General features: G+C 53.3%; 1 protein-coding gene across 4 annotated transcripts in view; it reads left to right on the top strand.

Moving 5' to 3' along the window:
- The first annotated feature begins 7,811 nt into the window (after nucleotides 1-7,811).
- LOC102469254 (cytidine monophosphate-N-acetylneuraminic acid hydroxylase) overlaps nucleotides 7,812-10,585 on the top strand; it is a 48,987-nt gene continuing 46,213 nt past the window's right edge. For 3 of the 4 annotated variants that reach the window (XM_006162635.3, XM_027766051.1, XM_014593368.2), the window contains exons 1-2: nucleotides 7,813-8,029; nucleotides 8,408-8,611. In XM_006162635.3, the coding sequence (XP_006162697.1) occupies nucleotides 8,022-8,029; nucleotides 8,408-8,611 (212 nt within the window). In that variant the 5' untranslated portion in view covers nucleotides 7,813-8,021. Of the gene's footprint in view, nucleotides 8,030-8,407; nucleotides 8,612-10,585 lie in introns of all 4 variants that reach the window. The other variant, XM_027766052.1, reaches the window with a different exon arrangement.

The raw sequence follows: 10,585 nt of genomic DNA, 5'->3' as shown, positions 1-10,585 counted from the left end.
TTCAGGGGGGGGGCGCATTGGCTGGGCCTTTGTGGGGGAACCGGGTTTTAGGAGCCTTTCTATGTGGGGGATGGGGTGGGGGGGAGCAGGAGCGGGGTCTGGGTGCTGCTAAGATTTCGTATAGGGGTTTTTTCACCACGTCTAAGTTGTTAGCTTCCTAGCCGCGCAGTGCGGATCCTCAGAGCTCCTGCCCGTTTCAGTATTCCTGTTGTTATGAAGTCAAGATTTTCTGTGACTAGGAAAAATGTTCTCTTATTATTTCCCTCATTTTTCCTTCTTCATTTATGCTCCTTTATCTACTGAAATAATAACTCATACAAATAATAATTACTGTGGCTTATTTCTAAGCATGAATTTGTGAGAGCCAGGCCAGAGGAGAGGCAAAACCTCTCTCTCTCTCTCTGTCTCTCTCTCTGATGAAATACAGGGGTTCCTTTTATTTGATTTTGAGAGTGACAGAACTTAGTGAACAGCTTTCTGTTGGCCTGGCCTGAAAAGGCGAGGCCTGAAACAGGGCCATAGGTTTGGGGATGGAATTAGTAAAGTGTGTACTTTAACGGAGGCGAGGGGGCTTCTCTGCAGTCACAAGACACTGTCCCAAGGACCCCAAGGACAGGATGGTGGAAGCGTCCTGTTATCAACAGTCAAAATGACTGGTGTTAAGGATTGTGGGTGCGACTCACCCATCACAGAGACACTGTGCCAGGAGGGGGGGGGAGGAAGATTTCTGCCATCAAGCGGGTCAGAGTGGCTTGTCAATGCCTGTGTGCGTGACTCACCCCAGGCCCTCTGGAAGGGATTTCAGAAACAGGAAAAAGCAGTCGGATTTCTGTCCTCAGTAGCCCCCAGCGGCTTGGGCCACAACATCGGGCCTAGCATCTCAGGAGCCATACAGTGAAAGTGCCCGAGCAAGGGTTACATGTGAACAGTCAGAGGGCACACAGCCCCACCAGCCGGAGGCCTGTATAGGCGCTGCTACGCCCTTAATCCATGTGCGGTGTGCTCACCCTGTTTGTTAACGGCCTCGTTCTGCGTCCAGCACAGCCGGGTTCGCGTTATCATAATTAGACCACACCTCGGCCTGAGGGCCAGCGGTCACTTCCCGGCCAGCTCAGGAACCACCTGTCATGTAGAAATCCTGCTGTAAAATCTTTATAGGCCCTTCTTTACAGCTCCTCTCAGACTCCTTCAACATAACTCAAACCCTTTGTGCTTGTGAATCTGGGGGACTAGGCAGTGGGATGGTTCCTCGACTTGTCTGCTCAGCTGTTTTCATCGCAGGCTCATAGTTTTGGGAGCCATATCGCCTTCTCCTTCATGAGCTGTCTGACGTAACTGATCCGCTAACGCGATCAGCTGGCCAGCGGGCAGGGACGCCCACGACGCTTTGCTCCTTTTCACCGACGTCATTAGTTAGCCACCTAAACTCCGTCTGCGATCTGAGAACAGTGTCACTTCTACCATTCTCAAAGTCTTTAGGGGTATCCATAAATATTGTTTGATTTTTTTTTTTTTTTGAATTTAGAGAAAGGTCAGGCTGGACTCACTTGGGTGGGTCATACGTTGCTGTACTCCGGCCAGTCTACAACCTTAGGGAACACTTGAGGCAGAACAGTGCAGAGGCGATCTGAACCTTCTCTGCATTTGTTTCTCACTTCTGCATTTATGTTATTAAAATTATCTCAGGGTTTTTTCCAATCCGATAACCTAAACCACGCTTCTGCTCAGTTTCCTGGAGCCAGAAGCTGGATTAGCTGTTACAGATCTGAAAATCCTGGGTCATAGGTTTTAAGAGTTATTTCCAAGTTTTTGCAAACTTAACAGGATCTTTAGTTGAGTCAGGAAACGCCGACGTTAGGGTTTTAGTCCAGCCTTGTCCATGGCATGTGCGTTATATTCAGCCCTCCGTGCCCAGGGGCTTTTTCCTTAATACCTCCTAAATCTTCTGTAGTTAGATTTCGATTCGATTCGATTAAAGATTCCTTTAGGGAAAAGCACTAGGAGTATGAGGAAAGATAGAGTGCTCTGGACAGAGGCGTTCCCAGAGTGAGGGTGAAGGACAGGGAGGGGCAGAGGAGCGGTAGACCCTGGTGCCTTTTTAGCTTCAGAAGCAGCTTCTGTTAACCCTTTTTACTGAGACTGTCTCAAGTATTTTTTTAAATTAACTTTCTAAAGGGAGGTAAGTTTATCATTTTTTCTTTTGATTTAAAATACCAGTTAAATACGGATTCCCATTTTTTCTCCTTAATGTGAGATCTTAGGGTTTTTTGTTTGTTTGTTTTTAACTTAGCATGCAAAAAGACTAATTTAGGAATATCAAAAGTTCTCCACTTGGGGCATTTTAACCCCAAATCACCTTTTATAATTTTTTTCCTTTTTTTTTTTTTTTTTTTTACATTTTTGGCAAAAGAGGTAGACCCTTTAGAATGCAGCCTCAAATGTTAGTAGTCAAACCACTATGCCCCACTTGGAGGGGAGCAAACCTGGGTTACCCGAAACAGACAAGCAAACATAAGACAGACGAACAAACAACAAAGCAGCTTAACCCAGACAGTCTACCAAATTTGGGAGGTCCTGGGCCAGAGAACTTACTGAATCTCCCCTGAGGAGAAGCTCGGAGCTGAGGGGGCTAGAGGATCCATTGTGCTGATACCAGGCACGGGGTTCGAAATGACCTTCAGAACAACTTCAGTTTCTTTCTGGTCCCTTCGTGGTCGCCATTTTGTCACCAGAAATAACCAAAATAATGATGTGGTTTATTTTTAAGCATGAATTTGTGAGACCTAGGCCAGAGAGGAGGCAAAACATACCTCTCTCTCGGGGTGATGAGGTACAGGGGTTCCTTTTATTTGATTTTGAGAGCAAGGGAATTTAGTGATGAGCTTTTCATCAGCCTGGCCCCAAAAGGCAGGACATATGGAAGGGGGGGCTTGAAGGTTCTGGGAAGGAATTAGTGAAGTTAGTACTTTAGCAGAGGCGAGGGGGCTTGCCTGCAGTCACCAGACACTGTCCCAAGGACAGGGTGTGGGAAGAGTCCTGTTATCAGTGAGTCAGATGGTCTGTTAATGATTGCAGGCTGACTCATCCATTATAGGGATAGTATGCCAGGGACAGGTCTAGGAAGACTTTTGCTGTCAAATGGGTCAATGCGGCCTGTTAATGTCTGTGGGTGTGACTCACCCCAGGCCCTCTGGAAGGGATTTTAGAAGTAGGAACAAGCAGTCAGACTTTCGTCCCCACCTTTCTCCTTCTGAAAACCCTCTATTATTCCTGTTTCTTCATTTTCTTTCTTAATCTCTGTCTGGGCTTTTAGGAGATTCCTTAATTTGGTTTCTAGTTCACAGATTCTGGGTTTAGTTTGGGTAAATTGTTCTGCCCTGTAAGCCTCTAATGATTCATTTACATTTATCTTTTATTAGTTGCCAGAGGGTACATGTGCTTGCCAGAGAAGTGGGGGAGAGAGAGGAAGAAAGCACCTTCCATGTGGTGTGATCACGCCACAGTCCCGCCCCCTGGTTCCTCCACCCCTGGGGGTCTGAGGCAATCACACATGCGCACACACAGCTGGGGTCAGGACTTGAACTGCAGCCAGGCCTTTACTGAGTTTTTATTTTCTGTTGGCAGTTGCGATTTTATTTTAAAATGCTTTCATTCTTCAGTTGCTCTTTTCTTGTAGCATTTGTTTCATCTCTGCAAAATCTTCTCCTTCTTCTTCTTCTTCTCCTCCTCCTCCTCCTCCTCCTCCTTCTCCTTCTTCTCCTTCTTCGGTTTTTGTTATAGGCTGTGTGCGGTCTTCAGAGAGAGACAAAGGGAAAGTGAGACATCACCCTCTGGGGGGATGACCATGCTGCAATCCCTTCTCCTCCATTCTCCTTTTGGGATTTTGGGCACACAGGCACACGGGCTCAGTGTGATTTTCAAGCTGCTGGATCTCAGGCTCGAACAGCAGTCAGCCATGTGAGAGTACAACACCTTAACCACTGGGCCACCTGCTGACTCCTGAATTTTTCTTGAAGGTCATCCTATCCTTTGAGATTTAAATAAAATGTCTAACTCACAATTCCTGATGAGAAGCTTAATGCCTCCCTTAATTTAAAAGAGAAAAAGAAAAGGGAAACTCGAGGGCTTTGATACTCTGCTCCCCTGCGAGGCCAGCCTTCTTGGGCCAGAGGCCTGCTGACTGTACCCGCCTACAGCCTACGCTGGCCAGGCCACGAACGAACGCACCTCTCAGCGTCCCGGGACGCTGGTGCTGCTGGGCGGGAGTGGGTGCGCCCTGCCAGCACTGCACCTGCTCCTCCGGCCCCAGCCTGCCTGTCCCAGCACTCGCCGCCCACACCCGTCCCGCCAGCCACCCTCCAGCCCTGCCAACAAGCCCCCTTTCTTCTCCCTAGTCTCACCTCCCATGACGCTCCCTCCCGCTGAGCGCTGACGTGGTCTTTGTGCCTCTGTACTGAGGTCAGCAGGCGTCTCCACACCTGCTTGTGCTCAGAGAACTCAGTTTCCTGCTCTTTTTGCCTCGTACATGAATCGGAATGGGTGGGGAGCTCTTCCTCCATTCTGCTGCTTAATCACTGGGAGTGTGTCTTGGTGCTGGGTGCAGCCCCTTACCGCTCGGGAGCTCCTCCCTGGCATTTCTTAGAGGGGGAAGAGGCGGCCGTGTTTCTGAAAGGGACTGCAGCCCCTGGCTTTGGCAGCTGGTGGCTGTCCTTAGCGCTCTGTGTGCTGGGCAGAATGGGGTCCTGCGACATTTCCCTGTGGCAGTCTTCTGGAGAATTTATTAATCAATTGCGTGAGAAACATGGAGCCTCAGCAATACCGCGGCTCTGGGGAGGCCGTTCTTCACTTTTCAGAAAGATTTTTGTTATAGGACACGTGTGCTTGCCAGAAAGACAGACAGAGAGACAGAAAGCAAGAAATCACTCCCCAGGGGGGACGGCCACGCCGCAGTCCCTTCTCCTCCATTCTCCTCTCAGGATCTTGGACATGCATGTACACATGCCCGGCGTGAGTTTAAGCCACGGGGTCCGTGACTCGAACAGTGGTTGACTACGTGGGAGTCCAGCGATGTAACCATTACACCATCTGGTCCTGCGAGTCCGTTTAAATGGGAGCCAGTCAGCTCCTCTCAGATTTGGCGCAACCTCAGCTGGAGGTGAGCTGGGCACTGACTGGTGTGAGTTTTAAGTCCCCAGGTCCAGGGACTGGGGAGCTGCGTTGGACTACACGGAAGTCCAGTGACGTAACCATTACGCTGTCTGCTGGTCCCCTTACCGTCTTTTTTTAAGTGGAAATTTTGAGCATGGAATTTTCCAGGGAGTCAGGAGAAAGAGAATCCAGGGAGAGACGGCGTAATTAACTTTCATGAAGGAGGAAGGACTTGAGAGATAGGTTGGCCAGACACCAGGCGGTCACTCCAGCGCCTTTGTACAAAGGTTGCAGAAGACTGACTTGCCCGAGCAGGAGATCCAGGCTTCTGGGAGATCCAGGCGTAGGCTCTGAGCTGCCACGAGTCTGAGCCCTTGAGGCCAGGAGGACAGTCCAGGCAGAGGAGGATGGGGTCGGCGAAGTCCGAGGCTGGAGCCAAACCCCACGCCTATGGAAAGCATCTGCAGAGAGCCCCTCTTTTGTAACGAGGCGGTCGCGGCCAAGTGGTTGAAAAGGCAGGGTGAGCCGTGGCAGGCTAACTGTCTCAGACCACATGCAGTTGGGGGGGATACAGGAAGTCACCCTGAAAAAGTGGGTGGTGTGTTAAAACTCATTGTAACTGGGACCAGCAGGTGGTGTAATGGTTACGTCGCTAGATTCCCATGTTTGACTGTGGTTCGAGTCCCAGACCTGACGGCTTGAAACTCATTCTGGGCATGTGTGTGTACATTGCCAAAATCCCAAGAGGAGAACGGAGAAGGAACTGCGGTATGGCCATCCCCTCTGAAGGGGGCAATTTCTCACTTTCTGTCTCTCTGTCTCTCTCCAGCGAGTGCATGCACCGTTATAGCAAAAATCTTTCTCAAAAACCTTACAAATCTAAACAAAACTCCTTTCAGCTATGTATTCTGTTGGGGTCCAGAAGACAGTGCCCCAAAGGGGAGGCCTCAGCGCCTGCTCAGCAGCTCCTCTCTGACCCACTCCTGCCCTCCTGTCTCTGCCCCAAGGCCAGCCCTGAAAGCCGTAAGCCCTCTGCCCCACGGCGAAGCCAAAGCTGTTCCCTCCAAGGTCTGTCATCGAACCTAAACTATGGCTCTAACTTTCCCCTGCCATAAAGAAATTCTCCAACTGCCTCTTGGGATGTAGCCCCTAGACCCTCACCCCAGAGGGCCGCCTGCTGCCGGGGGGCAGGACCTCTGCCCAGAGGGCCGAGGAGGGTGTGGACGGCCAGGCCCTGCTGCAGTTCCCCTCGGTTCGTCTCTATCAGCTCCTGCCCGACCACGCGTCTACACAGCTGTCCCTGCCTCGGCACACCCAAGCACAGACCACATGGCCTCCCCGCACCCCTGAGTCTCCCACACACCGAGAGGGTTGGACGCCTGCTCTCCTGGCTGCGTGGTCAGCGACCTCGGCGGGCTGAGAGGCTAAATCCCTCCGCTCTCGCCACACCCAGACCAAACTCACTGCAGCTTAAACTTCCTGGTTTTAATAGAAGCAGCTCCATCAGTAATGTCTTTTAAAACACCTTAACTAACGATTTAAAATACACGGGAAAGCATGTGTGTCGCAGTGGGCGTCTTCCCTGCGTCGTAGGCTCGGGTGGGGCCTCACGCACACCCTCCTCACACTGCCCGGCCTAGGGAGCCGCGGTGGGGCTAATGGGACTCGCCATGTGGTCCGTGCACTTGAGGGAGCCGAACTCCTGGCCGGCCTTCCCTTTACACTCCAGACGGACTACCAGTGCTTCCAGTGCCGCCTTCGTGGGGGGCAGGCTCTCGCGCTCATCGGAAAAAAGTCAGAAGAGGATGCGCGAGGTTTCCACGCATTCCTTACCAGCGAATGCGTGTAGGACACAGTCCGGGAGCCATTTCAAGCCTGCTCTGAGTGAAGTCCCAGGGCTGGTCTGCTTGGAGAAAGTGGGTGGGGCCGCAGAGCCTTGTTCCTCTAGGACCGGAAGTCCCCGCCCTGCCATTCTCTGCCCGGTATGTGTTCGGGAGAGATGGGCAGCAGTTCGAAAAATAAAAGTAAAAATGCCACCGATGGGCTTGAGCCCCTGGCTAGCACACGAAGAGCATTTGGGTCACATTTCGTTTGGAGGAAAATGTAAACTCAGACATTTTAATTGAAAAATGTGCCCAGATTTCCTATCAGGGGTATGGCGAAGATACTTTGAAACTCGTCTTGGCAAAAATGATATGCCACTGTGATTCAGAATTGTGCTGTGACAAGAGGAGTAGAAACTGGGGTTCAGACGAGTCCCACATAGTCTTGAAAAAACCTGAAACAGCACGTGCTTCCTCGTTGCCGGGACCGTTTGTCAATTACTCAAATCGGGTGCAGCCGGGGAGGGAGACTGGGCAGGCAGACAGCCAGTGAGGACGCCCACAGGGCCGTCTGGGGTGGGGAGGGACTCAGAGGACTGTGCTCAGGGGGCACCAGAGTGGCAGTGGGGGCACCATGGCGGCCCCGTGCCGGGGACCTGCCTGTGTCCTTCCCGGACTGCCGGCCCACCTGGGGGAGGCTCAGCCACAGAGGGGTGTGCGAGCCCTACTTGAAAACGAAGGCTGAGGTGTGCGGTGGGACGGGGCGGGGTGGGGGCGCTGCATCTCAGGCAGGGGAAGCCCACATGCAAACGTGCCAGATGGCAGTGGGCAGGGCACGGGGGAGGGCTGCTTGGAGCTGAAGACTGTCAGGCTCCTCCATGAGTGAGGTGTGGCTGAGAGGAAGCCAGTGCGGAACGGAAGCTGCGGGCTGCAGCTGGGGTAAACATTTCGCCCTTGGGCTGCCCTGCTGGAGGCTCTGCGGGCGCGGGCGGAGGAGCAACAGGAAGGCAGCTGTGCTCCAGGGAGAGCCCTGGAGAGGGACCAGGGAGCATGGACAGGCAAGTGATGGGGCGCTCTGGGCCAGTGCGGGGATGGGGGCAGCACGTGGCCGGGCGGAGTTTGCAGGAAGCTCATGGCAATGTGCTTTATATATATATATATAGAGAGAGAGAGAGAGAAAGAGAGAGAGAGAGAGAGAGAGAGAGAAACGATGTATGAATTTCAAAAAAAGTTTACCCATAAGAAACCCATAGTTCACTTGCATTTTCCAAGTCCCCTGGGGCACCCCCATTTGCTCGAAGGTGGGGCATTTAAGCCGGGCACCACCAGGGACCTCCAAGGCGTCTTATTGAAACGGGATCTTGTGTGGCCAGTTCCACACGATCGTCTCAGGAAACCAAACATTGCTTGTTGCTGGGACATGTGCCTCTCCACAGCCACGAGCAGACGGCCGAGACCCTGCTGCGCCTGACACCCGCTCAAGTGGCAGATCTCAAGGAGGGGCTCAACTTCTTTCGCAATAAGAGCACTGGCAGGGACTTCATCCTTTACAAGAGCGACAGCCGCCTGCGGGCCTGCAGGAACAGGTGCAAGCACCAGGGCGGCCTCTTCATCAGGGACATGGAGGACCTGGATGGCAGGTACGGCTGGGAGGGAAGTGGCTCCTCGGAGAGCACGTTTCTGCCCCAAGTGCTTCTGTGGATTCTCGCTCCGGCTCGTGTGGGGCAGCTTCTGATCTCTGCACGTTTGGCTCGACCTCTCCCGTGAGGGCGCCAGTTAAGAGTACCTCTCCCGTGAGGGCGCCAGTTAAGAGTCAGCCCTGCCGTGGCGGTTGTAAGACGTCCAGGTCCCGTGTCTGTGTGGAGCGCGTCTGTGTACGTGGGGGAAGGACGCATGCGTCACCTGGCTTTGTATTCCAGGACCCGGCCTTGACAGGTGTCCTTTCCTCCTGTCCAGGAAAGTGTGTGTGTGTGTGGCAGTGAGTGTGACAGTGTGTGTGTGTATGGGGGGTTTCCAAACCCTGCAAAGACCAGATGGAGCTTTCCTGGCAGCCTCGTTGTGAAACTCTGTCAAAAACAAAGATGAAAGAGACCTCCCCGCTCCTGTCCAGGCCGGCGGCCCTTCCGGTCACCTCTCAGAGCTGGCACGGTTCCCCCTGCACCCCCAGTCCCCACACTCAGGTTTGCTCTACTGCCCATGGAGGTCAGGCACGGCTGCAAGGTGGGCTGTGAGACAGCAGGGAGCCCAGGACGCCTGCTCAGCGTGACTCCGGAGAGACAGCAGGCGTGTTGCCGTCTACGAGTGTCTGAGTGGCCAGTGGGCCAGGGTGTTCGCTGGTTGCGCTTCTGCAGGGCACCTGGGTGACTGCCAGCCCCTGTCCTCTCTGGCTGTGTGTCGGGCCCTCGGGGGAGCTTTTCTCCCGGACACTTAGCACTCCGTGTGCTGAGGCCTCACGGCATGCATGAAGCTTGGAAACAGGCATTGCCGCCTCCCTGCTCGGAGCTGGTGCAGTGCCCACACGGGTGGCCATGGGCGGCAACTTCAGCCCCTTATGGAGCAATGCCTGCCCTCTGATGGCTGCGGGGGGCAGGCGGGCCCCTCCCCTGCCCAGCGCCTGGCGGCCAGGCACGGCCGTCTCTGTGGGCCCCCTCTCAGTTAGAAAATGGACGTGGACATATCACTTACTCTGTGGGGGCGCTGAGAGAGTGAATGATGCGGGCACATTAAAAAGTGCTTCGGGGCTGGCAGGTAATGTGCTGTTTAAGGTACTAGACTCCCACATGGCTGACCATGGTTCAAGTCCCGGACCTGGAAGCTTGCTTCTCACTTTCCCCCTCTCTTTCTGTCTCTCTGGTGAATGCAGGTGCCCTGTAGCAAATTAAAATAGTAGTAATAATAATAAATAAAATAAATTTTTAAAGAGATTTTTGCTATAGGGTGCTGTGTGCAACTCACCAAAGAGACAGACAGAAAGTGAGAAATCACCCTCTGGTGGGGGGTGGCCATGCCGCAATCCCTTCTCCTCCAGTCTCCTCTTGGTATCTTGGTCATGCACGCACACGTGCCCGGCGTTAGTTTGAGGTCACTGGGTCTGGGACTTGAACTGTAGTTGACTGCGTGGGAGTCCAGTGATGTAACCATTACACCATCTGCTGGTCCAAAAAAATAGCTTTCAAGAAAAGCTCTTCAAAGTCAGCATGGCTGTGGAGTCTGCTACTCAGCCCTGAGCCCACACAGAGGTAGGGGCCACAGTCCTCATGGCTCCCCGTGCTGAGCCTTTAACCCCAGTGCGTGGGAGGCTGAGGCAGAAAGGTCACAACACAGTGAGACCCTGTCCCAGATACCACACATGCATGCACACACACGCACATGCATGTGGACACACAAACGCCACAAGTCATGGCTGTTGTTCTTAGTCCTGACCATGGGCTGTCTGTCCTGACCATGGGCTGTCAGTCATGACCACAGGCTGTTCGTCCTACCCCAGGGCTGTTCGTCCTACCCATGGGCTGTCCGTCCTACCCATGGGCTGTTTGTCCTACCCATGGGCTGTCCGTCCTACCCATGGGCTGTCAGCCCTGACCATGGGCTGCTCGGCCTACCCATGGGCTGTT

This window comes from Tupaia chinensis, unplaced genomic scaffold, assembly GCF_000334495.1.
Source record: "Tupaia chinensis unplaced genomic scaffold, TupChi_1.0 Scaffold140356_1, whole genome shotgun sequence".
NCBI classification, from domain to species: Eukaryota; Metazoa; Chordata; class Mammalia; order Scandentia; family Tupaiidae; genus Tupaia; species Tupaia belangeri.
The sequence above is the reverse complement of the archived record's forward strand: the minus strand, read 5'-3'. Positions and strand labels throughout refer to the sequence as shown.